General features: G+C 39.0%; 3 protein-coding genes across 4 annotated transcripts; 1 reads left to right on the top strand and 2 right to left on the bottom strand.

Annotated features, from left to right (window-relative positions):
- Positions 1–2529: 2529 nt before the first annotated feature.
- On the bottom strand, positions 2530–9184 carry scd (stearoyl-CoA desaturase (delta-9-desaturase)). The gene is made up of 6 exons (XM_044337279.1): positions 9050–9184; positions 8518–8773; positions 7476–7606; positions 7107–7312; positions 6417–6649; positions 2530–4939 (listed from the first exon to the last, which is right to left on the bottom strand). Exons 2-6 carry the CDS (start codon positions 8747–8749, stop codon positions 4740–4742), a joined length of 1002 nt encoding a protein of 333 aa, XP_044193214.1. The 5' UTR covers positions 8750–8773; positions 9050–9184; the 3' UTR covers positions 2530–4739.
- Positions 9185–13661: 4477 nt separating this feature from the next.
- dnajb12b (DnaJ heat shock protein family (Hsp40) member B12b) lies at positions 13662–19246 on the top strand. Of its 2 annotated transcripts, none has more exons than XM_044337278.1 (9): positions 13662–13869; positions 15876–16053; positions 16157–16302; positions 16440–16613; positions 16726–16796; positions 17012–17121; positions 17701–17873; positions 18007–18150; positions 18280–19246. In XM_044337278.1, the coding sequence occupies exons 1-8, from the start codon at positions 13737–13739 to the stop codon at positions 18126–18128; spliced, it is 1107 nt and encodes a 368-aa protein (XP_044193213.1). In that variant the 5' UTR covers positions 13662–13736; the 3' UTR covers positions 18129–18150; positions 18280–19246. The 2 variants fall into 2 exon arrangements, with proteins under 2 accessions (XP_044193213.1, XP_044193212.1); XM_044337277.1 differs by having other exon boundaries at positions 18007–18154.
- Positions 19247–20163: 917 nt separating this feature from the next.
- On the bottom strand, positions 20164–22009 carry ddit4 (DNA-damage-inducible transcript 4). Its single transcript, XM_044338557.1, has 3 exons — positions 21868–22009; positions 21392–21624; positions 20164–21288 (listed from the first exon to the last, which is right to left on the bottom strand). The coding sequence occupies exons 2-3, from the start codon at positions 21606–21608 to the stop codon at positions 20792–20794; spliced, it is 714 nt and encodes a 237-aa protein (XP_044194492.1). The 5' UTR covers positions 21609–21624; positions 21868–22009; the 3' UTR covers positions 20164–20791.
- Between the last annotated feature and the right edge of the window lie 229 nt (positions 22010–22238).

Genomic DNA, 22238 nt, shown 5'->3' with positions numbered 1-22238 from the left:
CTGTTTAACATGCAGGCATTGGCTTATCTTTTCAGTGGCACTGTTCAATTCTTACACAAAGGCTGTAACAGCAATTATATTGTTTTCTATACAGAACACCCACAGGTAAAGTACTTTTCCTGCAGTTTCATTTTTCCTATTTTCACCAAAAGCACTTGAACGCACCAAAGTCAGCAGAGTTTCCTGTAGACTTCGAGGAGCGTTTCATAACTCATTCATTTAATTCACTGTCAAATCCCGAGGCAGTATTGCTGCTGTGCATTGTCAGTTTGCAAGCTGGCACAGGTGGCTCGCCCGCCCTTCCTCCATTGGTCCAGGAGGATCATAAGTCAGGTCCCGGCTGCTGATTGGCCGGCTGGAGTCAGACGCTGTGAACTGTGTGGCGTGAATGTTTGGGGGCATTTTGAACTGTAGTAACCTCGGTCATGTCAGTCTGGGCTGATGGTAATATAATGCAACTTTACCACACATCACACCACACAGCCTGAGTCATGCTCCGCTCTTTGCCTATGGGACACTGGCTACAGGAGTTGTCTCAATGTGCTGATACTAACTCTGACATGTTCAACAGCTCCATGTGGTTTATCAAATGATGATTCTTCCCAAAAAAATACTCAACTAACTGGAAAAGTTAGTGACTAAGAAGGTGTGAGGACTTAAAGCTGCAACTATTATTCCCGTTATCAGTTAAAATGTCTTGATTCATCAAATAACTATTTAAAAATCTCACAGTCCAAAGTGATGCCTTCAAATTCCATCTTTTGCCAGACCAAAACAGTTCAAAATAATATATTCAATTAATAATCAAAAGGAGAGAAAATACAAACATTTGAGAAGCTGAAACCAGTGAGTGTTTGACATTTTTTACTTTAACAATCAACGACTTGATTAGTGGACTAATTTGTGTCAGCGTTAGGGAACTTTGTACAAAAAAGGAGCTGGAATCAATCTTCCTCAACCAGAAAGTCTTATGTAATAGCCTATGACTGGTCTCCAGTGAACACACTGGTCCTACATTCCTCCCTGCCCTGTGTAAACCATTAAACACATCTTGAGAGTGCTTTATTCATCTGCAGGCAAGAGCTAATAACTGCAGTATTAAATAGTTTGGATATATTTGACTTGAGCACTTATGTCAGCAGAAAACTGGATGTGTTCATTTTCTTTACCACAGAAGGCAAAAACCCAAGCAGGGGAACAGAAAATCCCCCCCTCCCCTCCCCCCCTCAGACAAATCCCAGCTAGATTCCTACCAGAAAACTGCAGATTGCCATCCTTTGCTTCTTCAAACAACACCGGTTGGTGGGTTTATTCAGGTCATTTACTTGAGTAAACGTTGCAATACCACAATGTAAAAATACTCCATTACAAGTAAAAGTTCTGCACTGAAACATTTACTGATTCCAGCTTCTCAAATGTGAATATTTCTTGTAGTGTTACATAATATCTTTGGGGTTTTGTTGGACTGCTAGTTGGACAAAACAAGACATTTTCGAATACGACAGCTTCCTTATTTTCTGACATCTTATAGACAAAATGATTATTTGAGAAAATAATTACATCAATCAGCAAAAAAAAAAAAAAGATTAAAAAATGTCAGTTGCAGTCCTAGTTATAAAAGCATGCACTATGCAGAATGGCTCCTTTTACAGTGTTATATTCTTATATATACACATATCAATATAACTGACGCATGAGGTGTAAGTAGGATTTTAATGTAGCTGGTGAAAGCAGAGCTAAGCTGCAGCTATTCATCATGTTTTATTAACTGATCATATGTGTTATATGTAAAATCTTCATCTAAATAGAATCTAGTGACTCTAGATATAAAATAAATGCAGCAGAATAATAAAGTACAGAATTTCCCTCTGAAATGTCTTAGAGTGGAAGTATAATATAAAGTTGCAGGAAATGCCCTCAGGTACTATGGACTTCTGACTAAAACCATCTGCTCAAATGCATTTAATTTCCTTTTTCTTACTCATGTTTGTACAGTGGTGTCTTCAGTGTATTGTATGTGGTGTGAAAGGTGAAAGTTAAAATACACCGTGGTACTGACACTGCACCTGGAGTCAAATTCAGCCAGAAAACAGCAGGTTTCATCTCCAGTAATGTGACATGATGAAGCCCTGTTCCGCATTTAAAACACTTAGAAGCCCTGACAGCTTCTGGCCTCAATCTTCACAGAATCAAGATTAAATGCTTCCTGTTTGCAGGTGGTTTCCAGCAGCAGCTGGATAATCTGTTTCACTTCTGTCAGTTTTGAACAATGACAGCTAGGGTAAAAATGAAATTACAAGCGAGGTCCAGATGGCAGAAATGTGTTTAAATTTGTGCCAGACACCGGTGATGCCAAACACATTAAAAAGCTAAAGTCGTTTATGGAAACATAACAATCTGGCAGAAATGGTGAGGTGTGAAACTCTTCAGCCAGTTCAGAAAATCCAAAAATGTGCAGTGCAGATTTAAAAAAGAGAAAGTGAAAGGAGAGTGCATTAAATAGAGAAAAAAAAAGAAGAGCAACAACTGTTTATGGAATTACGAGTGTATTGAAAATATTGTGAATATTATTTCAGAATAGAGTACAGTTTAAATTTGACATAATCATTCAGACTGACAACCTTTTGATCCTCCTTTGTCATTAGGAAAATGTTGATTTTGGCGCTCTGAACAGCGGGAGTTGTTTGCATGGCTTGCGATATCATTGGGTTCGGTTAAGTGCCGTGAACATTCCTCATGACAGCACTTTTTGTTTGGAGGTTTTTTTTTCAGATGGAGATGCGGTGATGGGCTAAAACTAGTTGGCACATCCATCGGGGCTCATATTTTTGCAAGTTAAATCTCGCGATTGAACACTCGTGCCAGGTGTGAAGTTTGTATCTGATTCTTCGGAACGAAACCTCTATCCTCTGTTTGCATTTACAGCACCTTGATTGTTGTCATGCTACCCTTTTGCCTAAATTAAATGCTTGTGTGGTTTAAGAATAAAAACAATGTTCCACCTGGTGCTTCGGCCTGTAAACATGGACCTCGGTCAGATTTCAGATTTGTTTTCTGGTTCTTGAGCATTTCTTTGTCTTAACTGACAGGACGTGAAGAAGATCAGGAATGGATTCAAGTCATAAGGCATTAGGTAGTGTCCTGACTCTTAGGAAAAAAATAAACAGGTGCTCCAATTTTGATATATTTTACGAGACTGTTTACCAAATCTTGGAATGCAGAAAACTGGTTCTGGTTAGAATAATATTTTTTTAGTCAATAAGAAAAAAAAAAAAGAAGAAATAAATACATAAATAATATAAGCATTCCTCACACCAGAAAGATGAACATTAACATTGATGCACCTGAATTTTTTTTTAATGACAATCAGCTTTGTAGGACATCAAAGGGAAACCAGACCCTGTCTCACCACCAAATCACCACGGCAACAGTTCTGGTGATCCAAAAAAGCAATGCAGCTCTGCAGTATGTTACAAAAATAGATGCAGTTCTGCCCCAACAGAACACCTCACTACGGAACCTCCGGTATATATCATCGTGCATGGGTGGCGTGTTGTTTTGTAACACCAGAACTGTCGCGTGACTGGCTGCTGCTGCTGCGCCGGCCAATGAGATCAACCAGTGGTCTCTACTGCAGATTTTGTTTCAGGACAAAAGAGGGACATGTTGCATAAAGAGGAAGCGAAGCCGCGCCGACGCCACAATGTTAAAAAACTTCCACTATCATGAAGCAATATATATCGACTTAGTGTGCTCTAGTGGACCGTAGAGATGGTTATAAAAATGTCACAAAATTGGCACTAAATATTTATTAAAAACACAACAAAAAAAAGCCAATTAAGCATCGCATTGCTCCACGTTAAAATGACATTTATCATTTAGGGTTAATATTGAATGGCAGTTTTGATTTAATGATAAATGTGTCCCTTATATTGTCCTGAGAAAGCTCTATCCAAATATCACACACACACTAGATGTATGTGTTAAGCTCTATGCTTGTTTTCTGCAGAAGACAACCAAGTTAAACACGGAAACACACAACTGCACGACTGGGTTTCCGTACAATTTTGGCAAACTGGTTGCCAGTATAGTCAGGTCATAGGAGGATGGTCTGGGTTCCCTCACAACTCCATTATGTGCCATATTTCATTAAAGCCAAATCACGTTTTTTTTTTTTATTATTATTATTATTTTTCAGATCTTAGAGCGCTCAAAAAGTTAATTTATATCAGAACTGTAAAATCTTGCTGTAATCAGCAATAAAGGCAACAGTCTCCAATCAGTATCAGACCGTATCAGTTGAAACATTGTCACTCTATATTTGAGTGCTCCACTTGTTGATTAATAATTGAGTAATACTTACATAAAAATGATTGGCTACATGACTGACCTTGCATGAAGAATGCACACCAAAGTGGCAAAACAGCGGAGAATGAAGTTGACTTTTAAAATGAATCTACTTCAAAATCTAAAACATCTTTGCAAGACCTTAGCCTGACTGAACAATAGAAACCAAGGCCAAGAGCTTAGCAAAATGTGTGTGTTTTTTTTTTTATCCATCTTTAAAGAATTTCTTTAGTTACAGCTACAAAAACCACAAAAACAAGCAAAATGTGGTCAAGGCCCTCATGAAGCGGACTGTTATCCTCAGAGGATGAGAAATGTATAGCTGTCAAAGGACTGTGAGGCGTCTTCTTTTCAACTCGTTTTGCCTTGAAGCTGATCGCGATTCGACAATCTTAGCCACTCCGATGGCTGCCGTCACCAGTGCGTTGTATTCGGGCCATGACCATCTCGTGGGACACTCTCTTGCAGTCCTTGGCCAGGCCCAAGAAGCACATGAAGTCGATGAAACAAGTGGTAAGGTTCAACTTGCAGCCAAACTCACTGGTTGCATAATCATAGGGGAATGTGTGGTGGTAATTGTGAAATCCTTCACCTGTAAGGGACAGGAAACAGTGGTCAGTGATTCATGCTAAAACCGATGTGGCATGGTATATCAGAAATGTCACATCAGCAAAAGTTGCAAAAGTTTCTCATGCTACTTAAATCTAACAAAGAGGTTGTGTCTTTGTCAGTTTGTCTGTTAGTTAGCAAGATATCTCCCAAACTGTTGCACAGATTTCAGTGAAATTTGACGGAAAGTTGAGCCATGGGCCAAGAAAGACCTGATTATTTTTTGGTTTGGATAGGTGGCCATTTGTTTTTTGTTTTGGCCCATAACACCTGAATAGTGGCTAATGGTTAGCACAGTACTGAAGTCCCCATCAACCACTGATGAGACCTATTGTAGAGTTTGATTCAAACACAATAAACACAATTGGCTGTGTTTGAGGGTGGGACTTGCTGCATTTGGGACTCTAACTGGTTGGTTGGCGCACAACACCTTAAGCATACTGACACCTTAAAAGTGCAGTGTGTAGAATTTAGTGGCATCTAGAGGAACAGACTTGCAGAAATGGAATATAATATTCATAAGTATGTTTTAATGAGTGTATAATCACCTGAAAATAAGAATTGCTGTGTTTTCGTTACCTTACAATGAGCCCTTTATATCAACATACGGGAGCAGGTCCTCTACCTATGGAGGCCGCCATGTTGTACTGCCAGGTTTTTACAGTAGCCCTGAACAGATAAACCAAACAATGGCTCTAGAGAGAGCCTTTCATGTTTCATGTTTCATGTTGTGAGTTTTGCGGCCACTGTAGGTTCTCCTACACGCTTGGAAGGGGAGGGTGAGGGGAGGGGTATTCAGTTAGTTGCAATCTGCAACCTCACCACTAGATGCCACTAAATTCTACACACTGGTCCTTTAACGTAACCCTACAGTTTCTGTTTCTGAAACCGCCAATCCGACATTCACACCCTCTTCACGCAGCAGTAGGCCAGGTATGTAGAGGTGAGAATGTGGGTTTGAACTCCCTTTTTTCATTATTTTTAACTATTTCTACCACTTTTTGTATGTGCTGTATAAATGAGTGCCATATCATGAATGCCTTCAAGGAAGGATTGTTCGAAAGTGTGTACGCTGCTTTCCCCATTTGAACATTTATCATATCTTGTCCCTCTCTGTGATGGCAGGCTTTTGATATTCCATACCATTTTTCTACCATTGGTTGCCAAAATTCTTTCATACTTTGACCTACAACCAAATGCAACCAAATGTAGGCAACATGTGTCCATATCAACTCCAGTCAATCCCACAAAAGTTAAAGGAAATTTTACACAATTCATCCATGTTCTAATACTCCTGGACAGGATTTAGGTATTCCCCAAAAACACAACAAGAATCAACACTGTAAAGCATTATCTTTTGAATTACTCCTTTGTCCTTTGCGGCTCTAAGCTACTATTCTAATTCTCTCTATATATTTCCGTATATTCAAAGAGAGCACACTTTCACAATTTTTTCATACCTATAGCGCTGAACGTGACAAACTTGTTCTCCCTGGGGTTGATGTTGTGGTCATAGGGCCTGTTACCCCACATGTGAGCCGCACTGTTGACCAGCCAGGTGGCATTCAGCACCAAAGTGTACCTCAACAGAGCCGGGATGAAGTATGCCACCCACAGAGACTCCCCCCAAAAGTACCAAGGCACGAACATGGGGACGAAGAAACACATGAGCAGCACAGACGGCTTGTAATACCTGTTGAGGAGACAGAGTGGGTGGAGAACAGAAAGAATGAAGGTGTTTACCTAGTACAACATTAACATTAAATACACACAAATGCCCTACTTGTCAGAGCTGAGATTGTTCACTTTCTTATTCTCCTCCAAATGACACAGTTTTCATTCAGGCCAACATCATGTCAATCTGAACATGCATGAATGACATCTTAATAACTGTCACCTTGTTAAACCAGAAGGACTACCTGCACTGCAGACAACTCTGTAGCAGCGGTAGGTAAGACATAGTAGGGAGAGGAGTAAATTTTTTCTTTCTTTGCTCTTTATTTGTATTTGATATATTATCAGAAAATTAGATTTTGATGCCCAATTCTTCTTGGTTACCATGCACACTTCCTGCCACAAGTACAATGCACTTTTTTAAACTTTAGACTTTATATGAATTGTAAAATTAATTATTGATTGCAGCTACTTACGTTCTTTGAAACATCACAACTTTGTCAGCCATCAGATCTTTGAGCTCCAGCTTGCGTCCTTTCTCAATGACATCAGGGTGTTTGCGCACCAAGAGCCAGCCAATGTGAGCAAAGAAGAAGCCCCGGACGGCGTTGTGAGGGTCAGCATCTGTCTCTGAGTATTTGTGATGAACCCTGTGGTCTCGAGCCCATTCAAAGATATCATTCTGTGGGTTGAGGTTAAGATTGAGGTTACATACACTGTAGACTCAACATGGTACTTACAGATAATGAAAACAGCTATTATCAGGACTTAAGCTTTAGGTGTGTGCTTGTGTGCTGTGTGTATACAAGAGTGACTGCAGATGTGTGTGATCCTTTTTTTGGTACCTGAAATGCCATGGAGTTAGCAACACCAAGAAAGATCCTTAGAGGTAATGTGGCCTTGTAGGATCTGTGACTCCACAGGCGGTGAGCTCCTGCAGTAACTCCTAAAGCACTTATCAAAAAACAAAGTACGGCTGTGGGGAGAGATGCATCAACAAATTAGTTTCTGGTCATTTACCCTTGTCACTAACACTCCTGGCACTAATACTCTACACTACAATGCAACTGTGGAGGCAATCCTGCAACAGGTGATATTAAATTATTTATGTACTACGGCATTTGCTCTCTACACTGTAGTTTGTATGGCCTTCTCTTCTCATCGCAGGCAGCATATTTATGAATTAACTCCAAAATTTCCTTCACAATATGATAAAATACATCATACTAGCTCCCCTGCACAACATTTCTAGCTGAAAATGATTAAAATTTGCTTTTGCCTGAATGGGTTTGAGCTACTCTACTTGTTTCAAGAGAGATTTAATAACCATGAATGAAGCAAGGCATGTTATACGGAACTGTGACATTTACTGGGTAATGTAATTACGTCATGACAGATGATGACTGACTGGATGCATAAAACCATTTGATGATTGCTCGTACGATAAGACTGGAAGCTTTGCAATCTATTCAAAAGTGGTTTTGAACAATGGGATATACACATCTCAGATAATTCTTGCAAAATGTGCAAAGTAATGAAGAATTATGCAAATTAAGAAATTATATTGCTTCTCTTTTCAGTCACTTTTTTTTAAAGCTATTTAATAAAAACTCCACACAAGTAAAACTCATGTTCTGACGAGCATGCATTGTACATTTTTCGGGTTTAACAATACATGCTGTGACATCTCTAATCTCTAATGATCTATAATCCCCCTCCATGCAGAATACTGGCAGGATCATGCACAAATTTAAGCAATCACCTTTTTTTTCCCATACACCAATGTGGGCGAGCGTGATGACATAACAGCTGTGATTTATGCTTACCACTAACAGAAAATGCCAACTTTCAATCAACACTGTAACAGGTTTTTTTTTTTTTACTTACACCAAAGCAAGGTCAAAGGAGCTGCTGAAGGGATGAGCAATACGCCGTACAGGGCACCTATATGCAATAGAGTCATCAATATGACATTTTTCCATACGATGATCGTGGGAGGTTTTGGGCCTTCTTTCTCTTTGTATGTGTGATCAAACGCATCTTCCCTGGTGGCCTCTGGAAGAACATTTCCGTTGCTGGGCTTGTGCTGCTTCTTCTCCAACGCCTCCGCCTCCGTCATCGTGGCTGCGGTTTGTGTGATGCTCTGACCGGCAATAATAACAATTTAAAAAACAAAGAAATCTTTAATGTCAGTCTTTTTCGTCCGGAGCCAACGTCATGTAGGCTAAAACACCTTCACACGGTGAATATGTTAATTTTTTTAATGCTAGCTAGCCCGGTTAGCTAGCTGGCGCTGCTGGTGAGGAAGAGGATGGTAAATAACGTTATGATGCTGACACACGACATTCGCCGCGTTGCATAACATTTATAATACAGCTGTTAGGAGGGGAAGAAAACGAACGGTATATTAATAACTCACCTGACAAAAGCAAAACGAGAGTAAGGCTGGTGATGTCGCCGCTCTGCTCAACCCAAAACTACCAGAAAAAGGGAGAGTGATAGTCGAGTCTGCAGCGAACGCATCAATGGCAGCTGGAACTGGAGGTGCCTCGGCAGTTGCTGACCAATCAGCGCTCGGATACCGCCTCAAGCTCGGGCTCTGATTGGCTGCCTGTTTATCTGCTGTTCACCTTTTATTCATCCTCCTGCCAGATGTATATTTACCTCCTCTGGAGAGCAGCTGCTGCTGTCTAGACATGTATTGAATTAATCGCACTCATATATTTCCATTCACGCGTGGGTTAATAAGGGAATCGGCAGCGACGTGAGCAGAGCGGAGAGGCGTTAATATATACAGATGAAACTGCGAATAACATAAAGTTACTTGACTGTACATCAAACACATGCAGCGGTAGAGGAGCCCCCACCCGCCCACACAGGGAAAATACAGGCTGTCCTCATCCCAAAAATATCAATAAAAAAACCAAAAAATATCACATGACAGCGTTAAATAGAGGATATAATAAAAAATATTCAGGTAATAGTCAGTAAGGCCTGCTTAAAGGGCAGGTTCACAATTTTTCAAGTGTGTCTTAAAACAACAGTCAGGTGCCCAAATGAACACTGAAAGAAGTCTTCCTTGCTGTAATCATTATTCTTGTTCATACTGGCTTTTAAAAGATCCTTTGTTGGCCAAACTGCATGCCAAACTGAAAACCAAAGGCAACTGTGCTTTTGCTGCCCTGGCACCCAGACTTTGGAACAATCTCCCCTCTTCCAATTAAATCAGCTGAGTCTGATGACTGTTTTAAACAACATTTAAAAACCCACTTTTTTAGGATGGCCTTTCTATAACATTCGATGACTTCAACTGTTTGCTCTGGGTGGTGACTGATTGATGTACGCTTCCTGTGTTTGTATGTGGGTTATGTGTATGTATTTTTGATTTTTTTTTTCCTGTTCTGTATTGTTCTTCTTTTTTACCCTGTTTTTCTTGTTCTCTTTTACTTTCTGTGCCGATGTTGTGTAAAGCACTTTGTAACCAGTGTTATAAAAGGTGCTGTATAAATAAAGTTCTACTCACTTACTTACCTTTCAAATGTGCTTTCAATGTAAGTGATAGAGGCCAAAATCCACAGTGTGTCCACAGTCATTTTGTACAAAAATGCATTTAAAAGTTGATCTGAAGCTTATATGAGGCTTCAGCAGTCTGAGTTCGTCATATAAAGAGGATATCTGCCACATTTACAGTCTTTTTAGCATCAAATTCCCTCTTTCTGTTTCCTCAGACAGTGTTTCCCTGTTGAGCTGCGGTGGAAGTATAATAACAAAAATAGGGACTTTGGCACTAAAAAGACAACAACATTGAAAGACATCTACTTTATTTGACTCTTTTGGATGGCTGAAGCCTCATATTAAATTCGGATAAACATTTAAAGACATTTTTGGACAGAAAGAGGGCTGTCTTGCTCCATATCACTTACATAAGTACATTATGTAGGGATCTTCTGATGGTCAGTGTGAACAGGAGGAATGATTATGGTAAGAAAAACCTATTTTAATGTTCATTTGGGCACCTGACTGTTGTTTTAAGACACACTTGAAAAATTGTGAACACGTCCTTTAACTCACTGTTGGGTGCCACACCTACACCAAAATCTTTTGGACTGACATGAACTTTCTTTAAAGAAGAAGCATAGTTGTTGATTTGAAGGAAACACTTGTGCAAAGAGAGTATTTTAAAGACTGTGGTGTTGTATAGCCTACATCCTAAACTTTCTCTTGATATTTGGGAAATTTTCTATTCATACCAGCAAATTGTCAAACCAAAAGCTAAATTTTTAGTATATATTTAGACACCCTGAAACTTAGTCAGATCTGTAAGGCCATAAGAACTATAACTATATGTCTCTCATATGAGCTAAACCCTCAAGCACCACCTTATTTCTTTTTCTTTTTTTCTTTGTCATATCTGAATCAGATAGCTTTTGCCCTGTTTTCTCTGTACCTTTATTGTAATTTTGTGTTGTCAATTAATATATTTATTCCAAAAAAAGTTGTCCGCCATAAATATGGGAATATTTTAGGAATACCACATTTGGAAAATACCACAAGAGAACAATTATGTCATCGTTTTTATTCAGGAAGGCTTTTTCATCTCAAGTCTTGTTATTTTCTTTATGTTATATGTTTTTTTAATGCTGTGGCACTTTAAGAATCGATGTGAATGAAACCTGAAGTACAAATTAAATGCATTATTATTATTAGTATTATACAAACTTGTAACTGAATAGGAATGGTGTTCATATATCAGTCATATAGTGAATTTAAATCTTCATCTAAAGGCTCTGGACTGTTTAGTTCAATCAAATAAAGTCAAAAGACTAATTGTACAGTGAGGTGATGTTAAACTGTGGAGACAGCTGCAGATATATAGTTCACAGGACGCAAATTAATTTCCTCCACTCAGGACGACGGCCCTTGTTCCTGACCTACATTTGAAAACAGACGATTTGTCTTCATCTAGAGGAGAAATGAAGCAGCACAGGGAGCCATGGTGGAAACAGGGCTAGTTTATCTTTCTCTAACCCTCCATGGCAGAGGGTTTGGCTGTTGCCTCACAAATATCTCATCATCAATAAGATAAAGGAGGTGTCCTTTAAGCTTATACGTAAATTACACCTTGTAAAGCATTTTCTTAAAAGATTCAATAATGATATTGTGTTCATTTGGCTCTGCACACACTGAAACTGTGCCTCATTTATTCTGGCATTGTTACCACACTAAAAGACTGTGGCAAGAGGTTTCAAAGTTTATTAATTCATGGCTGATTTTGCTTTATTGTATAAACATGTTCTGTTTGTTTTTTTGAGTTGCAACAGAAAGAATGAAAACAAGCTTACATAATCAATCTTATTATTATCTTAGCTGGGTTTCATATTCACGAATGTAAGTTTGCCAACAAAAACCTCCACTCTTCTCTGTTTTTCATAAAGAATATGAGTAATACGTACAGACCATTAAATCTTGCACTAAAAAGAAGGCTGTAAAAACTGTTAATGAGTATATTTTTATGTCTCTATTTAACTATTCTGTTGTTTTATTTGTTTTTCTAGTCATTAGTTTTACTCTTTATTGTTTTGGGGTTTTTTGCATTTAATTTTCTTGCTATTTCCAATGTGCTGTTTGTGTGGTCAAGTTTCCAGATATCAGACAGTCACACTAACAAATTTATGCCACCAACTTTTTTGACCTGAACTATTTTTTTATATTGCATAACTGAACAATATTAAACATCAATAGACATATATGCCAAGAGTTTAGGGGTATATGAACTACAGATGGGTGACAAATTAAAGGAAAAACCAACATAAAGTGTCTTAGTAAGGTGGGCCACCACATGCCGCCAGAGCAGCTTCAATCTGTCTGTCTCTGAACTCTTCTAGAGGGATGAACACCATTCTTCAAAAAGATATTTCCTCATTTGGTGTTTTGATGATGGTGGTGGAGAGTGCTGTCTGACACGTCAGTCCAAAATCCCCCATAGGCTCTCACTCATTTTCATCCTGGAAGAGACCACTCCCATCAGGATAGAAGTGTTTCATCATAGGATAAAGGTGATGACTCAGAACAACTTTGTATTGATTTACAGTGATCCTTCCCTCTAAGGGGGGCAAGTGGACCCAAACCATGCCAGAAAAATGCCCCCCAAAGCATAACAGAGCCACCAGATCCCCTCAGTGTAGGGGTCAAGCATTCAGACCTGTACCGGGTTTTCCTTTTGTCACCTGTCTGTAAACACAAAAGCACATTTACACACACATTCTCTCTGTAGCTAACACACGAAGATCACAGTTTAATCTTTACTAAAAATGTTTAGGTAACATGTTGAACAATAGGACACAAACATATTGTTTTACTTGATAGTATGAGTTTTTGCCTTTGTTAAATGATGGCATTAATAAAGTTCAAAATTATCTCAAAATTGTTTAATTTTGTGTCATTTTTATAGCAGTATTTAACAGTGGCACTATTTACACCCAGAGCGCTCATTTTACCCCTACCTTGGGGCAAGTTGTGCCACTTTTTTAATGGGTCATTGTTCTAAAACCATAATAATTAGATAACTTGTTTTAATTTCCATGGGTACACAACAACCTGAGGTATATTTAGTAACTATTATTTGAAACAAATACACTTTTATTTTGCAGTAAAATAATCAAATATAAAAAGTGGTCCCCTACTGCTTATGTTCTGAACTGCAGACGTCACACAAACCAAACAGCACATCTTTGTGTAGTAAAGATGTGCTGATTTGTGAAAACTGAACAGAAATGTTATAATGAATGTATTGGGCAAATTTTTTCCTAAGAATAATAGTATAAAGACATCTCCAAAACAAGTGGATGGTTGTTTATCAAGTCCACAGAAAGAACAATTAATATCAATGTCATTTAATATTTTTTGCAAACAATGTTTTGCTGGATAGCATCGATGGATAAGTTTGAAACAGATATCTCCAGATTTGTTACGTGTTTGTGCCATGCATCCGTGGTTTACGCCACCAACTATTTGCAGCATCCCGGTGGCGTCATCAGCCGGCGCCTTTATTTACTTATGGTCCAGTTAGCTCACTGTTAGCCGCCTGTGGTTAGCCGCCTGCTGCAATGGAGGTAAACAGGGACGAAGCGGAGCGCTGCATCGACATTGCAACTACGGCGTTAACCAACGAGCAGCCGGAGAAGGCGCAGAGGTTCCTGGAGAAGGCCCAGAGACTGTTCCCGACAGAAAAGGCGAAGGGTAAGTTACATAAAAGATGGCCTAGCCGAGGTCAGCTCAGCAGCATCACCTGCAGCATCACCTGCAGCATCCCAGATGAGATCTGCAGCGCATGTAGCCGCGGCCTGTGATAGCAGACAAGCAAACAGGCTCAGTTACTGTGTTCACATGAGTCATGTTGTTATTTCAAGACAAGAATAACAGCAAACCACTCCTGCTGTGGCTGTTAAATATTCTGTGTTTCTGCTCAGCCTAAAACAGATGTGGTTAAAGGTGTCGGTGATGCGGTTTTCAGCTAAGCCTAGAAGTCAGTCACCATCACGGACAAGTATACTCAAGTAAAAGTAGAAATTCTGTCGTCTAAAAATATTGCATTGCAAATAAAAGTCCAGAATACAAAATGTTACTTAAAAAAGTACAGAAGTATTATCAACATAATGTACCTAAAGTATCAAAAGTACTCATTATGCAGAGTGGCTTCTTTTAGAGTGTTATATTATTATAGGATATTATATTGTTTGTTTTTATTACTAATAAATACATGTAAGAGCATTGCAATGTTGTAGTTCATCAATGTGGAGCCAGTTTTAGATACTTTGGAGAGATTAATAGTAATAGTGCTGCATCATTTTTATATAAGTGTGTAATATGTTTTTATTATAATAATATTCACTATGTATATAGCACCTTTCACAAAAGAAAAGAGCTGATAATTTAAACAACAGTGAGGCTATTCTATCTAACTATCTATCTATTTATATAAAATGTTAATCTGAAAAGTATATGTGGCAAATAAATGTAGAGGAGTGAAAAAAATTACAATATTTCCCTCTGAAATGCAATGGAGTCGAAGTACAAAGTGGCATAAAATGGAAATGCTCAAGTAAAAGCACAAGTACCTCAAATTTGTACTTGTGTACAGTACTTAAGTACTTAGTTAGAGTCCACAATTGACAGTTGATATGGATGGTGTATTATCAATATTATGATACATACTGTATAACATGTAATTGTATAGGATTATTGGATATGAGACTAGCTGATATTTTGATTATTAGGTGAAGGGTGTGAGGTTTGGTCTTACGAGACTATATTACAGTTAATGACAACATTCTTAGTTTATCTTACTATTTTAGCACAGCTATGATATAGTCAGCTATCCATATTATATCTGAATTTCTGTCTCAAAAATGTATTATTTGTATTTTTTCCTTAAAAGCACATGCAGTTGTCCCTAAAATGTTGTCATTCCATTTTTCTTTTACCATGTGAGGTTGTTGTTACTGCAGCATTATGACAAATAGCTCAAATGTGTTTTGGGGGGATCTTAAAGGCTTCACTACTGCTCTACTTTAGTTACTCTATTCTAAATTTATTCTATTTATTTGTGTGTGATTTATTTAACAGGGATAGTGCACATTAATAAACATTGCTGTAAATGCGCCAGAGTTAGTCAAGAGGCTATTTTTCATCTGTAGTCTCTGGACAGATGTTACAAAGTCATCCTGAAAACAATATAAAATTAAAAATTACAGTTGTTTAGATGATTTATATGCATGCAGAGCAATAATAAAAAAGAGAGGAGATATTAATCTTAGTAAAAATATCATACATGACATTATACTCCATTGTCAGGTACCAATCAAAACATGCGACAGACACACAATATAATAAATATATCGTAGAGCAACATTGGCTAATCTTTTGAATAAAATACATGAACAATTAAGATATTTCATCACATTAATGCAAAAATCATATAAAATCCTATATTACCATGAAGTAGTCTTGCTCATTGATTTGCAGCATTTCCCACAATGTCCATATACACACAGAGATATTACTCTAAACGTATAGCTACTACTGTATCTGCAAAATCTCTTGCAGTTGAAAAATTTGTATCATCTCATGTCTCATAGCCGTGGTCAAAAAATAGAAAAATCTGCCTTCAGCTGTGCCTCTTCATGTCGAATGCTTGTTTGAATATCTTGTGATGATCGCAACACTGTTATTGTTTGTTCTCACAGTATTGTTGGACCTAATAGCAAAGAATGGATTTACATCCAGACAAGGTGCTCACTCAGACTTCAGCGGGGTCTCAGGGCCTCGACAGCGACAGACCACCAGTGAGGACACCAGACCTGAAGAAAAGCCTGCAGAAACCTCAAAATCCTACAGCGCAGATCAGCTGGATGCTGTGAGGAGGTACTTACGCCTGATAATCGTGTAAATTTGTGTATTCTATGGGTTTATTGATGTGCACCATGATATATCACTAGACACTGAGAATCGTATGCTCTCTGCACAGGATAAAACAATGTAAAGACTTCTATGAAATTCTCGGGGTACAGAAAGACGCCTCTGAGGACGAACTCAAAAGATCATATAGAAAACTTGCTCTGAAATTCCATCCGGACAAGAATCATGCTCCAGGTGCAACGGAGGCATTTAAAGGTAATCTCAATGAACTCGTTACAGGCTATAGCTAATTATGAGTACATAGTATGACAATGATTTCTCAGTTTACACTTTTGGCCCTCCTTTATGATGCTCAAACATAGCATGACTTCATAATTTGTCATTTCCAACAGCTATCGGGAATGCGTACGCTGTTCTGAGTAACACCAACAAAAGAAGACAGTATGATCAGTGTGGAGAGGAGAGGAGGCATCCTTCAAGGCACGGACCAGATGATGGCAGCTTTGAGCCTGATATCTCACCTGAAGACCTCTTTAATATGTTCTTTGGAGGAGGTTACCCATCAAGTAAGTTTCACTCTTTTCTCTTTTCATACCAAAACTTGTGAGACGTAGTATTTTCATTGTAATACTGGTTATGATATATGTATAAAGTGTTAACTACATGTGTTTAATGTAGGCAATGCCAATGTATACACCAATGGGAGGATGCGTTACCAAAGGCCAGAGAGAAGAGAGCGACAGCGAGATGTAAGTTCGATGCTATTATTAGAGCTCCTGCACACTGCAGATTTGCAAATAATGTAGTCTGCTATGTTAAACAGCAGGGGGAGACATTGAGTCATGTTTGAATTCAGCTGCATTCAATGTTTTTCAGAGAATTTGAAAGCAAAAAAGCAGTGAGATATGTTTTGGAATCAGCTGTAATGTCGTTGAATGATTGAAATACTTTTTGTTTTTTGCAGGGAGGCCTTGCTCTCTTCGTGCAGGTCATGCCCATCCTCATCCTGGTTATTGTGTCGGCCCTCAGTCAGATAATGGTGAACAGTCCCCCCTACAGCCTCAGCTTCAGGCCGTAAGTGTGATCCCTGTTCTGAACGCCTGCCTAAGAAGGATGTAAAATAACACGGCTAACTGTTGTTTTGCATATTTGCGAAGGGACTGTGATTGAAGATTATCTTCAAGTTACATAACCGGCAGCATAATCCAGCTCAGGTTTATTTCATAATTGTTAATTGTTATCTTTTCATGCTATTTTTGTCACTGATTTATAGATTAACTGAGCTAAAAATATATTTTCTTTCATAATATTTGCAGTTATAACGCTCTCTGAGGCAGATCCATTGTTTTGGCTTTTTCAGTTTGTCGTTTGTTTTTTAAAAAAGAACATTTTAATGCCGCCTCTCTTTGTTCCAAATCATCACAGACCTCTTCTGTGCTTGTAAGGATTGCTGGCTCCATGTGCCTGCCCTCTCTTTCCATGTTGTCTGCCTTTTGTGTTTTTAGAAACACTTCTGCAGTTTCTGCCCTCGTCTGTGAGCCGCTATCGGTCATGAGTCATTTTAACAGAGACGGATGGTGCCAGATCTGTCATCCTCGTGCTGCGTTCAGTCATATGATATGTCTCTCACACTTTGTCCTATCGTCCCGACAGGTCAGCAGGTTACACTCAGAAGAGGTTGACTGAGACCCTGAAGGTGCCATATTATGTGGGGGAGCAGTTTCCCAAAGAGTTCACTGGAGTGAATCTGAAGAATTTGGAGCGGACGGTGGAGGATGATTATATTTCCAACCTTCGCAACAATTGTTGGAAGGAGAAACAACAAAGTATGTTTGCCAGAAAGACAAATTATTCTTGTTATTGACCATTTATGTCATTATCAGTTCTGGGAAAAGAGTTAAAACATATTCTGATGCCCTCATATATATTTCATGAAGTGTTTCTGTTGGTTTCTTGCAGAGGAAGGCATGCTGTACAGAGCTCGCTATTTTGGAGACACCGATCTATACCAAAGAGCACAGCGAGCTCGCACTCCAAGCTGCGTCAAGCTGTCTGAGATCACAGCTTCATTACATGGTTGAGGCTGCTTTCAAAATTAAAAAAGCAAGTTCTTCAGACTAAGAAAATGTTCTTATTTCTAAACACATATGAAAAGATCAACCTGCATGTTTAGTTTAATTTAATAAATTAAAGTTTTCTCCTTTTTTTTTTTTGTTTCTTTCTTGTCTCCAGGTGTTCAGAATCACCACAAAAGAATATTGGCTGTAAATAAATGAGCTTTAACAATCTGAAGACGACTCAACAAGCAACACAAACAAACCAGCACCGACCTACATGGAAATATGGGAAACTGAAACTGACCACATACATATTTGAAATAATTTCTGCAGTATTAGTATGTGGAATTAATAATATAATGTTAATATACTGTTTTAAAATAGAAGAGCCATTTTAAATAGCTTGTCCTCTAGACAGGATATGGGTTTCGATAACCTCAAAGCCCCGGTTTTGACTGGGAGCCAGGAAGCTGGCAGAGGCCCCTTCATGGTTTTTTGCACGAATGCAGTATGAAACCAGAATAGTAGTGATGATAGATATAACTTGTACGGATGTTATTTATGTAGCAGATGATTAGATACCACAGTGAACGCTTCCTCTTTTTTTTTTATGCAGTCAAATCAGTAAGTTTGAGAGATATTTTGCGGTTTGACTTCAATTGCACATTCTAACCTTCTGAAACTATGCAGGAATAATGTGAATATACACTCATGTCTAGAGCTTGTCAGACACTTGAACACCTGAGATTTGTCTTCTTTGCTGTGTGTGTGTGTGTATGAAAATATTTATGAAATGTCCCATTTCACTTTACCTTCTTTAACTGTATTAAGGGTAGAATCGTAATACTGTAACTTGATGGCTCTTCACAACAAATGCCAAGGGAATGAGAGACGTGCCTGTCCACAAAGTGGGACTTAAACAAGTTCTAGTTTTGGAGTGTAATGTCTCTGATAAACATTATCTGTTGGAAAAAGCAATTTTTTTTGTCACACTTTTAAGTTAATAGTATGCTATTTATTGTTAAATTATTTGTATTATTTATTTAAAAATGGATTATCCGGCTAGGAAAACGGTACAGACCTTGTTCACTTTTTCCACCATGTTTTTACTCCCAGAATGAAAATAAATATGGATGCTTAAACGTGTTGGGAGTGACTCATCGTTCAGAGCAGAACAAAATGTGGAGACAAAAGCTCAGTCAGCACATTCAGCAAATAAAATTTGCCGGCTGGCCTGGCTGGCTGAGAGTTGGAACTGGAAACATGGCTGGGTGCACGTTCACATTTTTGGGGGACGTGCAGCATGTGCCCAGCAGGAACTGCAGCGTCACATCCTTTCACCGCAAATGTACTCAGCTGTTTTCAGCAGCTGTTGCGTCAATGCTTTCTGATTTTGACTCACCAGATTTCGGTTTGGCAAATTGCGTACTTTTTCTTTAGAAGTGAATCTTTGCACATAGCCGAGTGCGACGTGCCTGTCAGCTGATCTGTTTCACTAGACAGTTGCATGTTATTCTTCACTCCAATAGGTTTCTGACTATAGATTGTCAAAGAATAGGCATACAGCTACATCAAAGGATAAGTTCACAACTTTTCAACTCTGTCCTAAAACAATAGTCAGCTGCCCAAATGAACATTTTCTTTTGCATTTTTCTTGCTGTAATCATTCCTCCTGTTCATACTGGCCATTAAAGTCCACAGCCCTCCTTCCATGCAAAAATGTATTTTAAAAGTGTGCTTTAAACTAATATTTGTTCTGCAGCTGATCAGGAAAGCACTCCATCATGATCAGTGAGAAAAGGAGGAATGGTTACAGCGAGCAAAACCTGTGTTAATGTTCATACTTGACTATTGTTTGAAGACAGACTCGGAAACTTGTGAACCTATCCTTTAATGTGGTCATGCATTACTTCCTTACACAGTACTTCTGCTCATTTTGATTATGTCTATAGTTTCCCCGATTTACAGAGGAACTCTGAACTAGGATGTAAACTAGAAATGGATGATTAGTGAAGATCTGACAAGTTTCATGAAAAAAAAAAAGCAACAGATAACAGACTTGTTAAAAAAATAATTTATTTGCAATCATGAGAGTACAAAAACAGTGCAATGTTATGAATATTTGAATATCAAATAAATAAAGTTGAAAGCAGGACAGGTCCACACAGATACAGGATCAAGTTACATTTGACTTCTTGCACATAACTGCACAAGGCAAGCACTGGTAGGCCTTTGCTCTTGAATTCAAGCAGTCACTAAGGTCCCTAGCTGTTCGCTTGGTGTACAATTCAATTAATTGCCATGTATAAAAAAAGAAAGAATACAATGGTCTTCAATGACTATAACCATATAGCTAGCTGCCATTTTATGGTTTCAATAGAAACTGAGGTACGCACTTTAAATGCTTGCAAAATGCCTATTTACCGGATATAGCATGATGGTTACACATTTGAAAAATCTGAATGTCAGTTAGGAGCAAGCATCACGTGCTCCACGTACCATAAACTGTGTCTCCCTTACAGTAGGAACAATAGGCTACATCATGTCAAAGTCCATCCGCACACTTCAGAAGGCATCATATACATGTAGTTAAAGTAATAAGGCCCTTCCGTGAGCTCAACCAGACATTTCAAAACTGCAAACAATAAAATTTTGACTGTCCCTTGTTGCAAGCCTGTTTGCATTTCTCAACATTCTTCAATGAGCAGTTCTTCAGAGCAATACAGTTTCTTTTTGATCACGCGAAAACCAGTGCTAAGTTTAATAGCTTGTCTCACTACTGGAGTAGAAGGAGACTTTGTGCTAAAAAGTCCTTGGATTTTAGGCCACAGCCCGTCAGACTCTAACCGCAGGACCAGAGTCAGCTGAAAGGTGGGGACAAGGTAGGGGTCCACAGATAGCTGTCCCATGCTCTCACAGATGGCCCCTTGCTCCACGCAAAGGTCGATGAGAGCCCCTCTTAAACCGCAGGGCTCACTAGCGGCCAGGTGAAGGAGCTCCTGGCCGATGTGCTCCAGGAGTTTCTCGGGGATGAGCAGTTTGGTACATCGTAAGGCGCAGTCTGAGTCTTTGGCTTCTCTCAGGCTTCGTGCAATAAGCTCCACTACTTCTTTCAGGATTGTCTCCTCCATTGGGTCGTAAAACAGGTCTTCAGAGGGAGACAGGTCACCGGAGATATCTGACACTGTAGGGGAAACACAATGAGTTTAGAGCTTGAACCATGCATTAAGAAGACAATCCAATTAACCTCTATAAAAAGGATTAGACATGTTTGCAGCATTGTTTACCTGAGTCTGAGAGATCACTCCTGCTGCCATTGTTGGACACAGACTCAATGCTGCTGCTGTTGGCAGATGTGCTGAAATCAGTCAATCTTTGCACCAGTTTGCCCCAGGACAACCTTCTGGGACTGCTGTCCACTGGGGATGGAGGTGAGCTGCCAGTATCAATGGATGCAGAGAGAGCAGGCATGTTTGTCGTTTTTGCAGTATTAAAGTCGATCATCTGCTTCTGTGGTCGGCTGTTTGTGAGGAAACAAAACAACATATAAGCACTCAAATTCAGGATAAAACACCGTAGTTAACAGTTAAAATAAACATAAAAGTAACAAGCATTTTAAGTATAGCTTACTGGGGAATGTATGAACAGGATAACTTTGCAGAAAGAACATCTTTGTTTGAAGGTAGCTAACCTAGCAGCTGTTAAAACTGTTCATATTAGCTGCTCAAGCAAGCAAAAATAGCAATTGTAACATAATACTCACAGCTTAATAGAAAAGGAAAGCGTTAAAGTCCGTTTCCGATGTTGAAGACGGGTTTTTTTGAATGGTTATTGTCTGCAAAAACAACTGTCTGGAAACTTCTTCCCCCGACGTTTCCTCTTTCACCCACCAGCTGTTAAGCTCTGCGGTTGAGCCTGCAACAATGTTTATATAGGGGCTGGTAGGCCACGCCCACTCATCTCCAGCCAGCCAATCAAAAAGAGAGGCACGCCATCGGAGCTGTATCTTGCCTGGTAACATGCCAGCAGAGAAGAAAGACAAACAGGAGAGGGAGGAGGAGGATGGGGAGGAGGAGGAGGGTTGGTGGTGGTGATGAATAGCAGACCCCAGTGTTATGGAAATGTACAGGGACT

This window comes from Thunnus albacares, chromosome 20, assembly GCF_914725855.1.
Source record: "Thunnus albacares chromosome 20, fThuAlb1.1, whole genome shotgun sequence".
Lineage (NCBI taxonomy): Eukaryota > Metazoa > Chordata > Actinopteri > Scombriformes > Scombridae > Thunnus > Thunnus albacares.
Note: the sequence above shows the minus strand (reverse complement) of the source record. Positions and strands in the feature narration are given on the sequence as shown.